This window comes from Maylandia zebra, linkage group LG7 (genome assembly GCF_041146795.1).
Source record: "Maylandia zebra isolate NMK-2024a linkage group LG7, Mzebra_GT3a, whole genome shotgun sequence".
In the NCBI taxonomy this organism is placed as follows: Eukaryota; Metazoa; Chordata; class Actinopteri; order Cichliformes; family Cichlidae; genus Maylandia; species Maylandia zebra.
The window spans coordinates 58345937-58369830 of NC_135173.1; the positions used below are offsets into that span (position 1 = coordinate 58345937).

Here is a 23894-nt window from a genome sequence, read left to right on the forward strand (position 1 = left end):
CTGCACGCTTGACTTTTCTCAGTTCATGGGCAGTTATTTTGCGCCTTGGTTTTTCCACACGCTTCTTGCGACCCTGTTGACTATTTTGAATGAAACGCTTGATTGTTCGATGATCACGCTTCAGAAGCTTTGCAATTTTGAGACTGCTGCATCCCTCTGCAAGATATCTCACTATTTTTGACTTTTCTGAGCCTGTCAAGTCCTTCTTTTGACCCATTCTGCCAAAGGAAAGGACGTTGCCTAATAATTATGCACACCTGATATAGGGTGTTGATGTCATTAGACCACACCCCTTCTCATTACAGAGATGCACATCACCTAATATGCTTAATTGGTAGTAGGCTTTCGAGCCTATACAGCTTGGAGTAAGACAACATGCATGCAGAGGATGATGTGGACAAAATATTCATTTGCCTAATAATTCTGCACTCCCTGTATAGCACTTTTCTACTCTTCCGAAGTACTCAAAGCGCTGTATACAACATGCCACACTCACCCAATCACACCCATTCTCACAAGCACTTTCTCTATACATAGTGCTTTCTAACTACTATCACACACATTCATACTCTGATGGACGCATCACAGAGCAACTTGGGGTTAGTATCTTGCCTAAGGATACTTGACATGCAGACTGGAGCCAGGGATCAAACCACCAACCTTCCGATCAGTAGGTGACCTGCTCTACCTCCTGAGCTACAGCCACCCCTAGTACTTCAAGTTTTAATGGAGTTTTTTTTTTTTGGTCTGTACTTCTAAGTAAGTACAGAATGTCTGTATTTTTGCCACTCTGGGTGAGAGTAATATAAAGCTTTAGCTTTATGTAATTTCAAGACTATGATCAGTATTACTTTAGTAGTTAATGCTGTTTTTAGAGCAAAATCTATTGTTCACTAGTTTTTTCACAAGTTAATTTATTTCACTATCTAAAAATGGAAGGCAATTTTCAACTATATTTCAACTAACACTTGATTTGACACTTGACACACAGATTAAAAGTAAAGCTCAATTCTACGAGGAAAATCAAATTCCCACACAGCTTTTCTTAAAGTGTGCACTGAGTTTAAGTGTTAATGGTTCTAATGACCAAAGTCACATATGTGCTAAACAGTGTCCCACGTACCCTACATAGTTTGCTCTGGCAACAAATTCAATTACTACATTATATAGTGTCCTCTTGTGTTACCTGGACCCCGACCAAGTAGTAACCAAGTAACTCAATAATATCAAATACCCAAGGTGAAAATATAAAGTCATTCTCTTACCTTTGACTGGAGATGTTGGTGAGTGTGGTAGGATTATGCACAGATAAGGTATATTTGCTTGTGGAAAGGTTTGTCTCTGTCTCCTTTTCAGCTGTATGCTTCATTGTCTTTCCATTATGTTGCTATAAACAGAAAGCAGAAACCACACTGACAACTGTTATGAATTTACAGATTCAAATTGTGATTCCTTTTATTTGATAACAGTAACAGCATACACCAATAAGCTGCAAATCTTGAAGAGGCAAGTTAGAATTTGGGCGTCCAGTGGTAGAGTTTGCCACATTGGAGTCAATACCAGTACTGGTATTCTTCCTCTTATTCCTTAGACGTTGCCTTAAACGGTCCCGTAGTTTCTTTCTCTGCTTCCTGTTTGTAAAGAAACAAAGTAGATCGTGAAAGAGCCCAGATCGCAACTTGGATACATAACTGATGGCAGTCCCACATAAACAAAAAGATAGTAAAAGTAATTCATAGTTGATGCTAGCAAAAGTAATTTATGTTTATAACATTGTACAACAGTACAATGAATATGGTTGTATTGGCCACGAGCAACACAAATTCCTCAAAATTCTCTCAGCCCACTTGGTTTTACCGTATCTCTGATCATTGAATTGTGGATGATGTCCAGCTTTATAGGTAACTTTAGAAATGTTATAATGGTTTCACTGTGTGAAGAAGTGCAATGGATGAATGTAACAGACTTTTGTAGCTAAATCACAATAAAAGACACATCAAATCATGCTTTGAATCAGATATTAAACAAACATACATTTTCAATTACAAAAATTGTAAAACTAATAGTCTATACTAATGTTTGAACCAAGGAGGTCTACTGCACAATTAAAATTGTACAATTGAGCATCTACTAATTAAAATACTTCAGAGTATCTCATCTTAACATCTTTTTTTATTCTTTGATCTGAATACTTTCTTTTATTTATGCCCCTTCTTTTTTATACATTTTGCATTCATTTATTCAACCACAACTACAAAAGAGAAACTGCACCCTGAATTTGGCGGTACAATATGAAACTATAATAAAATCAGGGACAGTACCTACATAGTATACAATGAAAAACAAAAAATGGCATTAATGACATTACTTGGTTTTGCAGTAGGCAACCACACACATGATTCCAACGACTAGGAGCGCAATGCAGATTCCAGTTATTGTTAAAATACGTTTCTGATACAGCTCCTCAGCTTCTGAAAAAAAAGGACAACCATTCTTTAAAACATTATATCTAAACACACACAGTCAACCACAAACACACACAAAGACTCTGTCAGCCCTAAACCCAAACAATTTTTAAAACGACTCTGTAATACAGTTTTTATATTTCTAGCAACCACAGTCCACATGCAAAGATTTGAAGAGAGATAAATCTGTGTCTTTAATCTAACTGAAATGTAATTATTAGAGGGGGAAAGGCAGTGGCAGGTGTATTATGCTCTTTGATTCCCATAAGCTTATAATTCATATTATTTTTTTTATTTTTTGTCCAAAATTAATCTAATTTAAATCAGTCGTAGAGGTGACAAATAACAAAGTACTTCATTTCACATCACTGCATACCTTCAAATATCAAAGTGGTTTGAAACTAAACAGTTAATACACAAATATGGATGGGTACCGGTATCCGGTGCCATTATGGCACCAGTTCTGACATAAACGGTAGTAATCAGACCGAAAAGCACCGCACATTTCATTGCTTTATTTCGGTGCTTTTTTTTCTTGAGATGTCATACACTTTGGATTCTAGCCAATCATTTTACCTTTCCAAGGATAGTAGGTGGGCCCAGGTAGGTATGTTCTTTTAGAGCAGAGCTACAGATTAAAAATGCCCAAGGCGAAGCGGTCAAAAGTCTGGCTGTACTTCACAGCAAAAGATGCAAACTCAGCAGCCTGCAACAAGTGCTTTAAGGTGATACTGTGATACTGTCAAAGGAGGTAACACCTCGAATCTGATGAAACACCTGGCGACGTATAGCATTTTGTTAAAAGCCGAGAAATGCGCCGTGTTTGATAGCTTGCTGCAAGACCTCACACCAAGCACATCTACTGCGGGTGTGGTGCCTGTTATCGGATCTGGAGTTAGCAACATCCCCCTAGAACCCGAAGAGGAGAGTCCTGGCCCTAGCCCTGCCAGTGTAGCAGAAATGATGGCAGATGATAATGCTAGCAGCAGCCGTTCTTCTCTTAATGTGGCTTAATGTTGTTCGTGTGTAATTTACGTTGAGTAGGCTAACCACGTTATTAAATTAATGCATGTAAGGTGACCTAACAAACACCGTCGTAGTTACATGCGGCTGTCTTCTTGTTTGATGGCAGATACTCCCTTCACCCTGGCCAAAAAAGCTAAAATGACCAAAGAAAAAGTGGAAAACAGCTAAACATGAGAGGTCTTTGGACAAAGTTTGTGTTTTTTCCATTGTTTAAGCACTGCTTCCAGCCAAGAGTGATACCATATATGCCCTATAGCTGCAGAAAAGGCTAACATTGTTATCTTTTTACAAAAAAACACAGCTAAACATGAGAGGTTTTTGGACAAAGTTTGTGTTTTCCATTCTTTAAGCACCGGTTCGAGCACTGTTTAAGCACTGGCACCATTTCAAAAGTACCGGTGTGGCATCAGTATCTGATAAAACCTAGACGATACCCATCCCTATACACAAAGGACTATCCTAACGGTGTTTCACCAAGGATTATTACATATAAAGTGACGGAAAAGGCAAAAACGTGTAATTTATGCATAACTTATTGTATGTTTGTTTTGGGGAGTTTTGCCACATCAAAACGAGTGTCAATGTACATAAGATATATTTGTGATACTTCAGAATCTAGATAGACCTACAGAAGAGGAGCGAGCATAAAAGGAGTAATATAGCAGGTAAATTAAAAGGCAATGTTTCAGTTAACAAGTTAACAAGTATCAGCAGACACACAAACTGTTTGTGTTCAGCCTGCACACTGTGTCCACTTGTGTTTCCCAGGTAGAGGAAAGAGTGAGAGCAAACGTCACACAGCAATGGAGAATGATAAGGACTACTCAGTGACATTTGATAAACTTGGCGTTGGAAATCAGCCAAAACAATTCATTAAAAACATCTGCTTACATCTTCTTGAATTCAAATGTGTAAATCTACAAATATTAACAAAATCTCAGAGCCGCAGCAGCTGATCACAGCCAGTGTACAAAGAAAATCTATTGAGGCTCATGTAACATATGTGTTAAATACTTGTAAATTTCACCCCAAACACCTTTTTTTTAAATTAAATATTTCATTTTGCATTTTAATCTCCTGCCTGTGTGATCTGAGTCTGTGTGTGTTCATGTGTGTGCGCGCTACATATGACGTAGGCGCGTGCATGTGTGCCCCGGTCACCGCTCCTTTCAGCATGGCCGGAGGAGAGGTGTCCTGGCAGACGCGACACACACAGCTCAGGCCTTTATTTCTGTGTTGCAGATGTGCAGTAAAAAGCCAAAGACCCAGTGCTGTCTCCTGTCTCTTACTTTCATGCCAGAACACAATGCATAGACAGACGTAACATACAGATGGGTTACATTGGTGCATCAAGCATCGACGTCATCTCGATCACCTCTGCCCTTTGCAACACATAGGCAGCGACTGCCAAACAACCGCCAGCAGGCTCTTAAACGACTGCACACTCTCAAGCAGAGTCTTGACAGGAAGGCAGACATAAGAGATCACTTTGTTAAGTTCATCCAGAAGATGTTTGACACTCAGCAAGCAGAGTTAGCACGTGCTTTGAAGCCTGAGGAAGAGTGCTGGTATCTTCCATTGTTTGGAGCATACCATCCGCAAAAGCCTGGACAAATACGGGTAGTTTTTGACTCGAGCGCCAAACACGAGGGGGTGTCGTTGAATGATGTCCTTTTAAGTGGTCCAGACTTGAACAACACTTTGGTTGGAGTGCTACTGCGGTTTCGAAAAGAGCTTATAGCAATAACTGCAGATGTTCTACTGCTTTACTGTAAGGGAAGATCACCGGAACTACCTACGTTTTCTCTGGTACCGAAACAATGACCTCTCAAAAGATGTGACAGAGTTCCGCATGACAGTGCATGTGTTTGGCAATACCCCTCACCAGCTGTGGCGATCTATGGGCTGAGAAAAGCAGCTCAAGCAGGAGAGGCAGAGCACAGCAAAGATGCAAGGAAGTTTGTTACCAGAAACCTTTATGTCGACAACTGTCTGACTTCACTCCCTACAGAAACAGAAGCCATCAGTCTTCTTCAAAGAACACAGAAGATGTTAGCTGAGTCCAATTTATGGCTACACAAAATTGCCTCAAACAGTAGCAAGGTAATGGATGCATTTCCAGCTGATGATCTGGCCAAGGACCTGAAAAACCTAGACCTAGGGACAGATTCTCTTCCTGTTCAGCGTAGCCTTGGACTGAGCTGGAGTCTTGAATCAGATCTTAGATGCCATGCTGCTGCAGTCGGGGCCTACCCGTCTTTCTCATGAAGTCCTTCACCTTGATGGCAGAAGTGATGGCAATTATGAATGCTCATCCATTGGTTCCGGTGAGTACAGATCCAGAGTCACCGACAGTGTTGACACCAGCAATGCTTCTTACTCAGAAGGCAAACGTTGTGTCTGCTCCCGAAGGGGTGTTTGACTTGAAAGACCTATACAGGAAACAGTGGCGACATGTCCAATGTCTAGCCGACATCTTTTGGAAACGATGGCAACAAGAATATTTGACAACACTGCAGTCCAGAAAGAAGTGGATCAATGACAAAAGGGACATGCAAGTCGGAGACATTGTCTTACTGAAGGATGACCAACCAAGCGAAATGAATGGCCTATTGGTCTCATTGTTAAGAACATCCCTAGTCAAGATAATAAAATCAGAAAGGTGGAGGTTAGGGTTGTGAAACAAGGTGCTCCACGGATTTACCTATGTCCAGTTTCTCAGCTCATCCTTCTGTTCCCCAAGGAAACTATAAAGAAAGACTGAGGTATACAGGAAACTAAACAGTAAAGTAAAAGAAGTAGTGGTATAAAATAATTTGTGTGTTGGTATAACTTTAATGTGGTAATATGCTTTTGTTTGTATGATTTGTTTGTGTTAAAAGTCCGCTTGTTCATTGTAACTGTTTATACTACGTTACCCATGATGCACCTTGGTATCTGTACTTCCGGTTGGGAACGTGTTCAGCGCAGTTCTGCGCAGATGAGAGGTGTGTCGGAGGATAACGTATTTACTTGCATTCCTGTGTGAGTTAATACTGTGTGCGTGCTTACTATGTGAGTATTGTAAGATGAGAGCGATGCTTGTTTGACTTTATCTGTGTAATTTGCTACGTAAGAAGCTAGTCCCGTTGCTATCGCTAAGATACGTTTTTTGACCTACTACAGGCAGGCTTGTGTTCAGCCCAGATTTCATTCCATATATGACTTACTGTCAAGCATTGTGGTTGTAGGTGGATGTAACTATTTACTATGTTTATTCTCTGAAGCGTTGTAATCTGCAGAGGTCTGGTTTGCCAATGTATATACGAGCCAGAAATTCATTTATGGTCTTAGGGTGCCATCTAGTGGCCATGAGGTTATGGCAGATTGTATAACATTACGCTGGAAACCCACAGTACTGTAGAAGGGGTACACTGCTATCCATAGTGGTTAATACAAATGTTTGTTCTTTCTGTTTACAGATGACCACACACACACCCATATACACACTCACACCCCCTTTACCTGCATGTGAATACTGTAATGCCTCCCTACCAACGCTGTACATCCTGTTGATGTCATCTGCCACCTCCTTAGTAAAGTTATTTGAACTACCTCACTGTGGAGTGCCATTCCTTCTGACCGAGGACGACTCAGTTGAAGCGTGATCGGCAATCAGTGCAAACATACATTACAGTTTGTATGATTTGGGAAGTTGTTATGCCCAGCTTGTTTGCTACAAGTGCTCAGTGGAGGTGAAACCTTTGCCCACGCATGCCTTTAAGTTTCCATTACATACTATAACCTCAACTATCTGATTTGTGATGCATGTGTAATTTGAGTATACTGAGTTACTATTTCAGCTGTGTGGTCATTACTCATTTGTAAAGCTACTTGTGCGCTAGCGACTGTATATTAGCATGTGTTTGCTAACTTGCTATGATCAATAATGCTAGTTAACTGAAGGTGTTTATGTTTAATTTAGGCAACCTTAAGATTGATGTTTTTGCTGGTTGTCATGAAAAACAAGTTTCAATTAGTACATTATGTATGCTCAGTGAATGAGAAGGTAATTATCTGTTTTGTGTTTATTTAGTTTTACAAAAAGAAAAGAGAAAGGAGAGATAAGCTAAATCACGCCCACATCTAGTGAGGACAGAACAGTTAAATACTTGTGAATTTCACTCAAAACACCTTTTGCATTTTAATCTCCTTGAGGAATAACACATAACACCAATACATAATACACTCCAACACAGATTTGAAGACCTAAAAGTTATTGTATTCAATCTTTCTACTAATAACTTATTCTACAAATAACCTTATTTCTACAATAATAGATGTATTTAACAGTGCTTTTCCCCCCATCATTTTTGCCATCTTTCTGTGTTTCTTGCTTCACTTTCAGCTCAGCCACACTGCTCACTGTGGATGGCTGCACTCTCTATTTGTTTTGACAAAGATTTTTGTCTGTTCAAAGGGAGTTCCCCCCTTGTGCCACCAAGAAGTGTCCTTCCTCACAGGAGATTTTGGAATTGCTTGGTTTTTATTTATAATCTTTTTTTTCTTTTCTTTTTTACCTTGCAACATGAAGAACCATGAAGGAAGTATTGATTTGTCTGTATACTTGTATATATATGGACTGAGTAGTCCATGTTATTACAAGAAACAGGCATGCAGACATCTGCACAGACCCCTTCGCTCACCATCTAATGATAACATTTATGTTGAACCTTTGACCTGTTTAAAAAAAAGCATTTGAAAAGACTTGGAATGAGCTACCTAGATACTTAAGACCTGCAACTACAACTTTAAATCTCCACCATAAATGCATCACATCATAGTCTAAGCAGGCATTATGTTCTTATTACTGAGCAAGTATTTCCATGCTGTCACTGGAGTCACCAGGATGTAGAACATAAAAAATGAACAAATTCAGCATTCAACTTGCCAATCAGATTTAAATACTCAGAAACTAAAGGTGCCAGAACACTGTCCAGCAACCCAAGAAGAGAAGCCCAGACCTCTGCTGATTCTCATTCCCACCGCTTCACACTTGGCTGCGAACCATTCCAAAGCACGCTCAAGGCCATCACCTGATGAAGCCAAAAGAACCACATCATCCACAAAAAGCAAAGATGAGAATCTGAGACCACCCAGGTGAAAGCCTTCCGCCACTTGGCTACATCCAGAAATTCGGTCCATAAAAATTACAAACAGAATCGGCAACAAAGGGCAGTCTTGGCAGAGCCCATCACCCACAAGGAACAAGTCCGACTTATTGCCGGCTATGCGGACCAAGCTCTTGCAATGGTTGTACAAGGATCGAATGGCCCGTAACAGTAGGCCAGACACCCCATACTCCTGGAGCACCTCCTACAGGACACCCCGAGGCCACACTAAGCTGGTTGGGCAAACTCCCATGCACCCTCAAGTATCCTTGAGAGGATAAAGTGCTGATCCAGTGTTGCACGACCAGGACAAAAACCGCATTGTTCCTCCTGTGTCCAAGGTTTGACTAACGGATGGACTCTCCTTTCCAGCACCCTGGCATAGACCTTGGCAGGGAGGCTGAGAAGTGGGATTTCCCTACAGTTGGAACACACCCTCCGGTCCCCTTTCTTAAAGATGGGAATCACCATCCCGGTCTGCCAATCCAGGGGTACTGCCCCTGATCTCCACTCAACAGTGTAGAGGCGTGTCAACCCAGATAGTCCTACAACATCCAGAGCCTTCAGGATCTCAGGGCGGACCTCATCCACCCCAGTGGCTATGACACCAAGGAGTTGTTTAACTGCCTCAGTGACCTCGCCCCCAGAGATTGGCGGGTTATCCAGTTTGTCCCCAGTCTCTGCTTCCTCCACGGAAGACATGCCAGTGGGATTAAGGAGGTCCTCTAAGTATTCCTTCTGCCACCCAACAAGTCAGCAGTGCTCCACCCGCACTATACACAGTGCCGGTAGCACACCACTTTCCCCTCCTGAGTAACGTAACGGTTTGCCAGAATCTCTTTGAGGCAGTCCAAAAGTCTTTTTGAGTTTTTGCTCCAGCCACTCCCTGTGCTGCGTTCCGCTTGGCCTGTTGGTACCTATCAGTTGACTCTGAAGTCCCACAGGCTAACCAAGCCCGATAGGACATCTTCTTCAGCTTGATGGCTCCCCTCATCTCTGGTGTCCACCATTTGGTTCAGGGGTTACCACCACGACAGGCACCGGCCACCTTGCAGCCGCAGCTCAGTGCAGCGGCTTTGGCAGTGGAGATGCTGAACATTATCCATTCGGACTCAGTGTCCCCAGTCTCCCTTGGAATGCTGTTGAAGCTCTGCCGGAGGTGTGTGTTGAAGAACTCGTGGACCAAGGCCTCTCCTAGGCATTTCCAGTACACCCTCACTATACGTTTAGGCGCGCCAGCTCTGTCCAGTGTCCTCCCCGGCAACCTGATCCAACTCACCACCAAGTGGTGATCAGTTGACAGTGTATTAAATCCTGTATATTTAGCCACATGTTTTAATACTTTAATGTTTTAACTTAACTAATGGGGACCTCATACCTGGTTAAAGCCTTGATCACATATAAGAATATCTATACCAGCTAAAGAAAAATGAGCCTACACCAATGAATGTCAAAAACAGACAATATCAGAATACTCAAAGTTAATCAAATGAGAAGTGGTTAAAGATCATCAGCCCAAAGATTACCAAAAAAGGATGAAATTCAGAACTGCCTATCACCTTTTTCCAGTTCCACACATACCCAGATTTGAATTTGAGATGATTGCTTACTGAGACATGGGCCCTATCATTTCCAAGGCAGTTACACCAAAAGATAAGCACTAAGTTCAAACTTTACCTTGCGTTTAAGACACAAGCCTTTTTTGATGTACTGATAAACCAAAATTAGTAAGTTAGAATTTTTTATATATTTCACATAATACTCTTCCTGTTCTTCCAGCAGGAACAAAATCAGATGGCATCATGCTTATGTAGTGCTTTTCTCCTCTATCTGAGCACTCAAAGCACTTTGGTTTGTAGACATCTCTGCACTTTAAATTCAGAGCAAGCTAAGAATAAATGCACTGGTCTGTTACTTAGAAAAACTTCAGCCAACTATATTAGTTCAGAATTTAAAAGGCATAATAAAAATGTACATCATTTATCTAATAGATTTTAGTATCAATGGTTATTACAATGTTATTATAGTGGCCTCAATCAGCATGTAAATGGTAAATGGTAAATGGCCTGTATTTATATAGCGCTTTACTAGTCCCTAAGGACCCCAAAGCGCTTTACATATCCAGTCATCCACCCATTCACACACATTCACACATGTAGTGGGGTGTGGTCTGAGGCTTGGCTGCAGGAGTGGGGTGGTGAAGTGGGTTCAGAGGACAGTGCCGGGGGACACTGGCAACTATCATCTAGTCATGCCTCCCCTATTCCAGTAGAGCGCCAGGACCTGGAAGGAAGAGCTGAAGCTGGGACTGGACAGCCACTGAGTGCAGAGCAGAGTAGAAAAGGTTATCTCTGGGTATGAGACAGCTGGCAGTGTGTGGCCAAAACTGCACTTCTAAATAAAATTACTGTTAACCACACAGTGTATGTTCTGCTGGACAAAATAACACTGGCGTGTGTTACTCACTCAACTGGGGAACCCCTAATAATAACCACATGTATTTATGGCCCATATATGAAGTTCACTATGTTACCAGAAGTTTTAACGCACCAATTCAAATAATTGAATTCAGATGTTCCAATAACTTCTGTGATAAAAAACTTCAGATATATAAAATCAAGCACCTAGACATGCAGGCTGCTTCTACAAACATTTGTTAAATAATGGGTTGTTTTCAGGAGCTCAGTGAATTCCAGCATGACACAGTGATATTATACAACCTGTGCAAAAGCAAGTCCAGGCGTGAAATTTACTCCCTACTAAATATTCCACAGTCAGAGGAGGCGCAAAATGATAGAGGTTGTCAACTTTCTGCAGGGTTAATCACTATAGACCTCCATAATTCATGTGGCCTTCAGAATAGCTTGAGAACAGTGACGTATAGAGCTTCATGGAATAGGTTTCCATGGCTGGGAAGTTATATGCAAGCCTTACATCACCAAGTGCAATGCAAACCATTAGATGTAGTGATGAAGGCTTAGGTGTCTGGTTTTGGCAGTTGCGGCAGTTGGTACTCATGTAAGTGTCTGTGTAGGTTCTCAGTCATCCAGATCATGGTAGTCTAAGGAGCTTAGAAAGGTACTTGTCTAACTGCACTCTGCTAAGTGTGAAGTTTGGTGGAAGGAGGAGTATGGTGTGGGGTTGTTTTTCAGGAGTTGGGCTTGGCCCTGTTAAGGAATAAACATATATTCTTAGTGCTTATTTTCTGATTATATTGTTTTATGTATTTTAGTAATAAAGGCTTGTAAAGCAAAGCCACTTTTGACTCACAAACTAAGTGCTCAGCCAGACTGAAAAACAGGAAATGTATGAAATGTAAATTAAAGATCATTTATTGAGTTTTGACCACCCTGGGTCCAGTCTTTCTTTGCCGCCAAAAGAATTAAAAAGAACTGAATGTAATAGCCCCTTAGTTCCAGTGGAAGGAACCCAGAGTGTACAGGGTGGGCCATTTATATGGATACACCGTAATAACATGGGAATGGTTGGTGATATTAAAGTCCTGTTTGTGGCACATTAGTATATGTGAGGGGGCAAAATCCTCAAGATGGGTGGTGACCATGGTGGCCATTTAGAAGTCAGCCATCTTGGATACAACTTTTGGATACAACTTTTGTCATAGGCCTTTCGCCCTATGACAGCTGGGATAGGCTCCAGCGCCCCCCGCGACCCTGAAAAGGATAAGCGGAAGCGAATGGATGGATGGATGGATGGATGGATGGATGGTCAAAAAAAGAAATTGGAACAGGACCCTCGGTTCACGCAGAAGATTTTGTTCAGTGATGAGGCAAACTTTTATGTGAATGGTGAAGTTAACAAACAGAACACTGACACTAACCCACATTGGATGGATCCCTCCAAGACTCTTGGAACAACAAAAGTGATGGTTTGGTGTGGTATGTGGGGTACAACGATAATGGGTCCATTCTTCATCAATGGTAACCTCAAGGCCACTGGATATTTGAAATTGCTACATGATGATGTGTTTCCCTCTTTATGCACTGAAGCTGGCACGTTCCCTGAGTTTTTCCAGCAAGATGGTGCACCACCACATTATGGGTGCCAGGTCCGAGCATTCCTAGATGAACAGTTTCCTGGAAAGTGGATTGGTCGTCGTGGGCCAGTTGAACGGCCCCCAAAGTCTCCCGATCTGACCACCTTAGACTTTTATCTTTGGGGTCATCTGAAGGCAATTGTCTAAGGTGTGAAGATACGAGATTTGCAGCACCTGAAACTACGGATACTGGTTGCCTGTGCTGGCATTTCTCCTGTGGTGTAGCTATCAGTGTGTGAAGAGTGGGAGAAGAGGGTTGCATTGACAATCCAACACAATGGGCAGCACATTGAACACATTTTATAAGTGGTCAGAAACTTGTAAATAACTCATGCAAGAATAAAGTTACTTTGAAACCAAGCACACCATTGTTTTTCTTGTAACATTACCAATAAGTTTGATGTGTCACATGGCCCTCTTCCTATTAAAAAAACAAAAGTTGTATCCAAGATGGCCGACTTCTAAATGGCAACCATGGTCACCACCCATCTTGAGGATTTTGCCTCCTCACATATATTAATGTGCCACAAACAGGACTTTAATATCACCAACCATTCCCATGTTATTACTGTGCATCCATATAAATGGCCCACCCTGTATATCAATATTTCTGTTCGAACATGACTGTGCACCAGCGCACACAGAACACCTTTTGGATTAATCAGAGTTGAGACATCAGTGTCTGACTTCACAAATGCACTTCTGGAAAAATTGTCAAAAATCCCCATGAACACACTCCTTGTGGTTTTTCTGGCTTTTCTTCTATGCTATTTTGGTAAAATATTGTTTAATTCATTGCAGTTGTTTAAAGGTTATACCCTTTAAAATGTAAAATTCCTGTTTTGTGGGTATATCCTATTTTCACTGTACTAATATTTCTAATGCAAATGTATGATAAATGATGTGTGAATTCATCTTTCAAATGCTGATACTGTATAAATGTTGACTGTCTTATTTTCAATTTGGATAAAGATTTGCAATAGAAGTTAGCACACTAAAGCATCTGCTTGTTCCATTATCAGACTTACATGATGAAAAGTGAAACCAGAAACTGAAAATTTACCTTAATATAAAAGTTGTGCCTTTTGATCATTGTGGCATAAAAGACAATGTAATATAAAAGTAAGAAACAAGTTTGCAGCAGTTCTGTGGACGAAAACACCAAACAAAAAGCTTCAGTAACTAACAGTTACAGTGACCAAGACAGTTAAATGTTAAATAGTAAATGGAATGACTCTTACAGTATATAACTTTTTCTATTCTCCCAGAGCACTCAAAACGCTATATAAGGCAATCACTCTGTACAGTAGACCTGAATTGGAAAACTATCACAGAATGCACTACCCATAATGCGCCTTGTAATCGGAAGGTTGCCGGTTTGAGCCCTGGCTTGGGCAGTCTCGGTCGTTGTGTCCTTGGGCAAGACACTTCACCCGTTGCCTACTGGTGGTGGTCAGAGGGCCCGGTGGCGCCAGTGTCCGGCAGCCTCGCCTCGTCAGTGCGCCCCAGGGTGGCTGTGGCTACAATGTAGCTTGCCATCACCAGTGTGTGAATGTGTGTGTGAATGGGTGGATGACTGGATATGTAAAGCGCTTTGGGGTCCTTAGGGACTAGTAAGGCACTATATAAATACAGGCCATTTACCAACCATAAAGTGGATTGACTATGGAGAATATGTTTGAGTACACCAAATGTGTCCACAGAGCAGAGATTTGTTCATCAGAATGTAAATTTCTGCTGAACGTTTTGACATTTTGGTGTCAGTGTCATGGATCCAACCCTCCATGTGTTGACAGTCCAGGCTGGTATTCGTACTGTAACAGAGCAGGGTTTTTTTTTCTTAGTATGCTTTGAGCCATTTGAGTATTGTTGAGTATTGTATTGTTGCATCGCCTTTTAGACTCAGTTAAATATGTTCTAATATTCAAGTATGATAATCCACCATTTCATTTTTGTGAGCATGTAAAAGGCTGTATTTAAGAAAAGTGGTTGTATGGATTGAAACACTCAATTTCTGAATGTATATAAATATACATACTAAATAAATATAAATACAGCTTTAAAGAAAACACTTAAATGGAGAAACACTGCATTAATGAAAAATATAAGAAGAAATAAAGAGGTTAACTGTTAGTCAAGTTGCAAGCCAAGAAGATGAGAGGAAATAGACATACTGTAAAAGCTGGCCATTACATAGTTTTGGCAGCGATCACCAGTAAATTCAACTGGACACCTGAGTAGGAAACATGAGAAATAAAGAAGAAGAGAAAGAGGGTGTTAGTTTATGTCATATGCAAAACCCACAGTCATCACTGGTGTTATGGATATCTAAACCAGCATGTCTACCTATTGAGTCTTTATTTAAAATTACCCTTTCAGACTACGTTGTATATTGCATAAGTCATAAATGACAGATGATCAATTCTAATTTAGTGATTACAGTTAACCTAATTTAACTACTCTCTTTGCAACAGACTGAAATTTGCATGTATGTAATAAGACAATTAGGATAACCCCAGTTGCATAAATTTCAGACAAAATAGAATTAAAGACCCCAGTAATGGCTCCATTACTCTTGGTCATTCAGTACTGCAACAGGTAATCCCTCTGCTCTCTTGTATGTGACATTTATTTTCCAACACTACGTTTAGACTTGAAAATTTACAGCGACCTGCTAACCTGCTCAAGATAAATATGCAGTGAAATATGCAGTGCTGTTGATCAATATTATTATTATTATTATTATTATTATTATTATTATTATTATTATTATTATTACTACTACTACTATTTTGAAATTTTTTCACGCTTACACATTTCAAAAACGTTTTTAATATGTTTAATACACAAAGATGTCCCGAGTACAAGTTACAAAATGCAGATTAGAAACAATCATTTTATTTTTTATACATAATAGTTATCCACCTACCTGGCTTTATGTAACACAGTTACTTAATGTTAAATCTTGAATTAACTATGATTAACTGGATTAAGAACCGCAAGCCTCACTTGCAAGACTGATATGATTCAACAATATGAAAGATACTAGATAAAAATTGGCATCCTGAGAAAACCACAGTTGATCAAAAAGAATTGTCTCACATTTCCCCCCAAAAATACCTCAATGAACCCCAAGACTTTGGGGAAAATATTCTGTGGATAAATGGGACAAAAGTTTAACTCTTGGGAAGGTTTGCATTCCATTACACGCTATATAAATGCAATCCATTATCATTATTATTATTACAATTGGAATAAATTAAACACGTTTCATAAAAAAAACATCATACCAACAGTCAAACATGGTGGTGGTAGTATGATGGGCAAGGCCTGCTTCAAGGTCTGGATTAAGTACCCCAATTTATGGAATCATGGATCAAAATACAACACAAACAAAAAATAAAAATAAAAAACAAAGTCAAGGCTTTGTAGTGGCCTAGTCAAAGGTTAAATCCATCTGAGATGGTTTGGTATGACATTAAACAGGCCATACATGCTTCAAAACCTTCCAGTGTAGCTGAATTTTGCAAAGAAAAGTGGGCCAAAATTCCAGTGATCTGAAAGACATTGTCAGTTATTGCAAATGCTTGATTGTAATTCTTGCTTCCAAGTATGGCACAAACAGCTTATAGGTTTAAAGAATAGCTATCTTTTTTACATAAGCCCATGTAGGTTTAAATAGCTTTTTCTCTTAAATTAAATCATTTAATAACTGCACTTTGCATTTACTCAGGTAATCTTTGGCTGATATTAAATTTACTTTGATGATCTGTCACATATCAGCAAATATCAAAAAAAAGAAAATATCAAAAAAAGAAAGAAAAGAAATCAATAGGACTGTAGCACTGTAGGTTAGGGGCAACTTTCATCTGCTCTTATGCATTTTCAGATAATTTTAAAGCTTTTCAATAAGCTGTAATATAGTGGTATAATCCTAAACTATTGCATCTAATATTGTTATTATTGTTCATATCATTTCTACATCTAAACCCAATTACCAGTTTGGATTTTCCTTTTATATTTCATAAATATATTTATATTTTCCTTTTTATATTTCTTTAATGTGCTGACACAATTTAACACTTTCTGAGTTGCAAATAAAAGAATAGGGCTTGAGTTAGACTTGTACATCATGGGTATATCTTGATTTACGCATTTGTTTAACTAAATCCACAATTTTGACTATAGCCAGATCTCCCTGTATTGTAATAATAGAGATTATTGAGTTTAATAACTGGCCACTTATTTTCAGCTTTCCTTTCTAGCTTTGAATAAATAGTTTATTTATACAACGTTTTATATAATGCTGACTACTAAAAGCAATTAAAATACACGCACATAATTTAGCTGTTTTAATAATATAGGCCTATATACTGTCTATTGATTTTCTTATCATACACTCTCATACTCCGATGCTTTGAATTCCATAGTTACACAGGTATATTTAGATGTATTGTGTGTTTAATTACTTTATTTTAATATTAAACCTTGTAAAAGCTTGTAGCTAAACTGGTGAAACCCTCGGTTGAGTTATCAGGCTGATAACCACTTTTGTGACTGATAGTATGATAGATGATATTAGCATAAGATAAAGATTTGGAGAATCTGAAATTGCTTTGCACTACAGAACCCAAATTGTACAAGAACATAATCAATGTTTTGTTTTCTGATGATCTGGCAATGTGGCTGAATGCAAAGAAACACCACTTCATACTGAAGTGGAGATCACTGGTCTAAACAGGATGGATGAGGTGTGGTGAGATGTGAATTACATGCAAATTCACTGCAGAAGAGAGTATGCTTAAGCCTTTAGACCATGTTCTACATAGAGTCTACTTGAACTTGGAGAAATAAGTTCAGCATGCTCACCAAGTTTATATCTGTGCATAGAAGGCAACATGAATTTCTCCACTATTTCCTGGAGAAAATATGCTAAGAGTGAAACACCAGCAATGACATGTGGGACTAAATACAGTTGTATTCACATACGTTTTGGGTCTGAGACATTCTTAAGAACTGCTTGTTCACATCGGTGCCCAGTGAATCCAGCCAAGCACCTAGTTAATGGATAGAAAGGACAAGACAAAAACAGCACCTACTGTTATCCACAGGACGCAAACACTCAATGACACACAGTCACAAAACATACTATTTTCCAAGATAGAACTTTATCATATAATGCTTTTTTTGTTTAAAAAAAAAAATCTAGATATAATGTTACAATTACAACATAATAAACATAGTGGGAGTTCCCAACCTGGATGGGAGGCATACCAAAAAAGCCCTATAACACTCATGGTCTTTAGGAACTTAGGGTGATCCTCATCCACCTCAGTGACCCAGCCACTAAGGAGTTGTTCAGCTACCTCAGTGACTTTTTTTAAGTAATGGGCAAATGGGCAAATCATTCCCCTCACTGTCATGGAAGGATAGGCCCCTGGACAGGCTATCTGAAAGCCCCACAGTATCTTATCTTAGCTCAATCATTGTCAAATGGCGTATCACATTTTGACCTCAAGACTTCCAGGCCATAACTTAGCACAGATACACCGCATGCCAGCCACTTGGTTATGGCGTTCTATGTATGTCTCGCTGGCTAGCATTTTGAACCCTGTTGTTATGTGCCTGATTGTTTCAGAACTTGTTTCTGTTCTGCCATGATTACTGCATCTGTGCTGTTTTTTCAGCTTTACCCAGCCAGTGGTAGGATTTCTGGCTGTTAGTCAATTCTACCATCTGCTGGTGGTACATACCCTGGAGGGCCCTGTCTATCCATGATGGTTCTTCTCCTAGTCTACATTGTCAGCAAATTTCCCTTCTGGTAGTACTTTTGCTCTCTTTGTTACCATCTGGCTAAACTTCTCCAGTCCAAATGACATTCTGATGTTGTTGCTATGTTGCTATGTTGCTATGTTGTTGCTTGTTCCTGGTGGTATGGATCGATGAATCAATGCCTCATTCACTCCTGGAATACAGCATGATATCATCCATGTAGAGGAGGTGGCTGACAATTGTTCTATTACGTATTCGGTACCCATAGCCAGTCTTGTCAATGATAGCACTATGGGGGTTCGGGCCTATACAGAACAGCAGTGAGGACAGGGCATCTCCTTGGTAGATCCCGCACTTGATGGTGACTTGTGTGTTTGGCTTGAAATTGTCCTCTAATGCTGTTCACCACATCCCCATTGAATTCCTGATGAATGCTCTTAGGGTCCTGATGATCCTGTATAGTTCTAGGCATTCCAGGATCCATGCATAGGCATTGAGTCATCTGCTTTCTTGTAGTCAACCAGTGGTACACAGGTTGGTCAATCTACAGGGTGGGCCATTTATATGGATAAACCGTAATAACATGGGAATGGTTGGTGATATTGAAGTCCTGTTTGTGGCACATTAGTATATGTGAGGGGGCAAACTCCTCAAGATGGGTGGTGGCCATGTTTGCCATTTAGAAGTCGGCCATCTTGGATACAACAAGAGAGTCATGTGACACATCAAACTTATTGGTAATGTCACAAGAAAAACAATGGTGTGCTTGGTTTCAACGTAAATTTATTCTTTCATAAAGAAGAAAGAACCAAGCACACCATTGTCATTAAATTGAATTGATTTTTTCTGTGTTCTACTGAGAATAAAATATGAGTATATGGGATTCTAATGTTTTCATCAGAAATCATCATGTCTACTTTTCAGACAATATAGGTTGGATTTAGTTAGTTAAGCAGGATAAAGTACAAAAATTATTTTGTTCTGGCATTACAAATGCCAGCAGTAGCAGTATTCAGTGAGCTTAACCTACAGTTCATGGCATACCTGCAGAGAAACTTTGTACTGCCCGGGATGATTTCAAGGGTAAAGCACTCGCCTCCATTAACACAGTAGTTCCTCTGACTGTCACTGCAGCGGGTTACGTGACTTGAGGTCTTTGCTGTAGTGGAAGTGCTGATGGTAGCTGGGGAGAGACACCTATAATTAGCATTTCATGAAAACAACACATGCATCCTCGGCCTTAAATATGAATTATACTTCTGCGCCAGACCTATGCCATGACTAGAACACCATTTTAACCCTACCCTACAGGTAACCTTCTCCCCACTTTCCTATTACCCAATGAACAGCTAAGAGTATCCATGCAAGTGGGCTAATGATTAACACGTGTAAACTGTCATAATTATATTTTGTTAAACATATGCATGTTGCATATATAATACATGCAATAAATTACTTCTTGGCCAATAATCTGTCAAATATTGGTCAAACATTTCTCTCATGAAATGTTTGACCAATATTTCAAATAATTTTCAGGCATAAAGAGCATTCCTATCACAAGATAGAAGTGGCAATAACTTTTTGTCAAAGCAGGTAACCCAAATCATGGAGAGGAAATGGCATTTTGCAAACTTAGAAGATTTTGAAATCTTCTAAGTTTGTGAGAAGAAGAGTTGAAAAAATGTTGAACACATTTTACATGCAGTTATTCACATAATTATTAGCGGTAGCTTGCCATTAAAATATCAAAAGCTCCCAAAATATTTTTAGACTTTTATCCACAGCCATTGTGAAGGGATGGATTACATTTCATTGCAATATGCTTTAAGTTGTGCTAATGAAATGAATTGTAGCAATAGTGTGTAAAAGCTATTAGTGGATTAAAATCAGCAATCATTTGCCGAGAGCCATTCCACCTATCATGCGTGAAGATAATTGTCAAAAATGTTGTTTGACAATATAAGTCATCCTAAAAGGTCGTGGTCATAATTCCACAACATCAGTATCTTAGAAATGTAACTCATCAGCTTTTTAAAGGTTATAAACTCCCCTGCTATAGGTTTTTATCCTCTTTGATATTATCTTGATTCTACTAGGCCTCAGCTGCTGGGAGCATGATGTACTGTGTGTTTCTTCTTCACTCACCTCTTTTGACTTTTTATGTATTTCTACAATACGTTGCATTTAATCATTAGTTAACTTTAAAATCTGGCTCTCTTCCAATGTCTTTCTTTTGCCTGTCTTCCTCTGTGCTCTTCCTTTTCTATCACAGCTGATGGCTGCATCTCCCTCCATTTTTCCTCCATTTTTCCAAGCACTTTCTCATTGGGGTTTTCTCTTGATTATTGAAGGGTTTTCAATTTACAGTATAAAGCACTCTGAGACAACTGTTGTTATGTTTTGGTGCTGTATAACTAAAACATATAAGAAGACATGAGGGGGTGGGTAAATGATCGTTCCTTCTAGTTCCCATCAGAACTAGAAGGAAAGAAGGATTTTTAAGGACAACCTGTTAATGAATTAAAATAGTCCAGCCTAGAAGTGAAAAATGCATGAACTACTTTTTCAGCATTGATCTGAGACAGGATGTTTCTATCTTTAGAGGTATTGCACAAATGTAAGAAAGCAGTCATTGAAAGCCATATCCTGGTCAAAACTGACTCCAGACTCTAGAAGATTCTTCACAGTTTTAGAGGAGGCCAAGGTAAAACCATACAGATTAAGCATCTGGTTAAATACATATATCCAAGATTTTTAGGACTGCAACACAGTGCTGTAGTGTGTTGCACTGTTGCCACACAGCAATTAAATACTGGGTTCAAACTCAATGGCCTACATGTGTGGAGTTCTTCCTATGCCTCTCCAGGTACTCTGGCTTCCTCTCACAATCCAAAGATATGCAGGTTAGGTTAGAATAGAATAGAATAGAATAAACCTTTATTATCCCACTGATGAGAAATGTTGGTGTTACAGAGCTCTTAGAGCAAGGGGAGGAGTGATTCTAAATTAACCATAGTTGTATGAATGTTTGTTTGTCTCCATTTTGACCCTGCAATAGACTGGGAACATGTCCTAGGTGTGCAGGTCATCCTCTGACATCTAAGAAAGGGTCTGGACTCTTCATAATCCTTACCTGGATAACTGGTTAAGAAATGGATGGATGAACTGTTATCAATTTTAAAATACTGGAGAAGAGGTGTTTTAAAAAAAAAAAAAAAAAAAAACAGAAAAGGGAAGCGTAAGACAGTTACAATGCATCTCATAATGTCAAACTTCAAAGTGAAACGTTTAGAAAGTACAGACAGTCTTTGGAATAAAGCTGCACTTGCTTCCTAAATTTACAACAGGGCTGCAACTTTGAGATGAGTGATAGGGGAGGAGCAGCAGTGCTATCACCGAGAGACACCAGCTTTGCCAGAAATCAGATAACATTCTACAGGCCAAAACAAGACATTTATACATTTCAGCATCAGAATCTCACTTGGGACACTCAGAAAGAAAATTAACAGAGGTAATTTTTAAACATTAACCTTCTGTCACTGCTGGTATTCAAGCATTCTTAAGTAAAGCACTGTCTACAAACCAACCCCTGACCTACCACCACTACCTCACCACAATACAACACAGAGTGATGTGACTACAAACAAAACAGCCTAGTTGAGAGGCCCAGGCAGAAAGAGAGCATAAATGGATTGGTGTATTTTCCCCTGTGCCTCAGGGATAGTGGGGACATCAGTTAGCTTCAAGAAGGCTCTGACCTTGAAATGTAGCATAGGCAGAAAACAGGAAGTCTGGCTGTGCCACAGCCTGGGTTTTCAGTTTATGTCATGCATCATTTATTGATATGCACTTTTCAGTATATCTCGAAATGTGCATCCACACACTTCAGAGATCTTTCACATTTCTCACGTTTTTTTTGCAAACAGGAAAAACATTTTAAAGAAAACACTGATTGACTTTAATTACTTAAGTCATTTCATTATAATATAAAGGGCCACTTAAACTCTAAAGTGGGTAAAAGAGGATGACTCCCAGAAATCGCACAATTAGTGTATGGGTAAAGTAGATTTAAACTGAAGGTTCAAGGTACACACTTACACAGTTTGTGTAGAAATAGTTCAGGGGCTTACTCATGGCACCGTGTGCAAGTCACAACACATCTGTTTTCAGGTACAGAACATTCTTGTACAGAAAAAAAGAACACTACAAAATGAATGATACAAGAGAAAAAAAGTTATTTGAATCTTATTATATCAACCTGTTTTATCTTTTGCAATGATGAAAATCATAATTTTGTGTTAGCATGTAATGTCTAGCCATTGCAACCTACAGTATATCTAATTTAGGCTCATAAAAATATGTAAGTAACTTAAAGAAAAACCCACTTACAGATTTTTATATAAACAAGTATTGGGTACTTACAGATAGTTTGATGATGGCTGTGTGATTTCTGTGTTGACTTTCGTTGGGGAGTCTGCTTTGGGGTGGTATAGTGTTCAGCGTTATATTTCAGTGTGACAGCAGGCTCAATCACTCGTGAAGACTGAGACACATGCGGCTGTTGTGTAGATTTATCTTCTACTGAAACTTCAGGATGCTCTGGGGTAAGGGTGAAGGTGGTGGTTAGGGAGTTATTTGAAGGAGTTGCATGAGGAAACGAGACTGTTATTCCCAATGTGGGTTCAACTGGTATAATAATTGGGTCTTGTCCAATAGGCTTAGGATCTAAATGTGATGGTGGTTCATACTCAAATATCTTATCCACAAAGACCCATTTGAGTCCAGCTGTGCAGAGGGCTAAGCTAAGCAGACAGGCCAGTATGGGGAGGATGCAGATTTTCTCAGAGTGCAGGCAATTGTTAATCTGTTCCATCTCTATGCACACGCAGCAGGCCTCTGGCAAGGTCACAATTCCAAAAGCCCCCACATGCTCCCCATCGTTACCAGCACCACCTCCTTCTGCAGTTCCCTCTATAGCCTCCTCCCCACTCTCACCAGCTGCCTCTGTCTCCTCTGGTTTCTCTTCTGGGACTTGCCTAGTATCAACAGTAGAGCCAGTGGGGGAGACTGATCCAAAAGGGGGAGCTGGCCCTGCAGAGACTTCCTCCATTCCCTCGGTCATCCTTTCACACTGCTTGAAGAAGTGTTTCTTACCACCTTAGCTATTAACTCAGATCATCACACAATGACATTTTTCCACCAATGTCTTTTAGTATCTTTTCCATTGTGTAGACACAGAGGGAGAGCTGGGTTTCAGAGAAAGGTGATGCCCTTCAAAGAGTGGAACCTTGCTAACAATCCAGGGGATACGTAGACAGTCTATGCATTAGAAATAGGAATTCCTTATTCATGCTTTTTTTTCACAAGGAAAACAACTGTCAAATTTCCTGCAGGCAGAAACAAAAAATACGGAAAAGATTTTTTAAA

The 23894-nt window shown here is 39.7% G+C and overlaps 1 protein-coding gene across 9 annotated transcripts in view; it reads right to left on the minus strand.

Annotated features, from left to right (window-relative positions):
- Positions 1 to 23894, minus strand: part of nrg1 (neuregulin 1) — a 77489-nt gene that overhangs the window by 33993 nt on the left and 19602 nt on the right. For 6 of the 9 annotated variants that reach the window (XM_076886784.1, XM_076886783.1, XM_076886785.1 and 3 more), the window contains 6 exons: positions 22890 to 23854; positions 19512 to 19650; positions 17685 to 17752; positions 2369 to 2471; positions 1481 to 1631; positions 1266 to 1387 (listed from right to left, as the gene is read on the minus strand). In XM_076886784.1, the coding sequence (XP_076742899.1) occupies positions 1266 to 1387; positions 1481 to 1631; positions 2369 to 2471; positions 17685 to 17752; positions 19512 to 19650; positions 22890 to 23589 (1283 nt within the window). In that variant the 5' untranslated portion in view covers positions 23590 to 23854. Of the gene's footprint in view, positions 1 to 1265; positions 1388 to 1480; positions 1632 to 2368; positions 2472 to 14869; positions 14929 to 17684; positions 17753 to 19511; positions 19651 to 22889; positions 23855 to 23894 lie in introns of all 9 variants that reach the window. The other 3 variants (XM_076886788.1, XM_076886787.1, XM_076886786.1) reach the window with 3 other exon arrangements.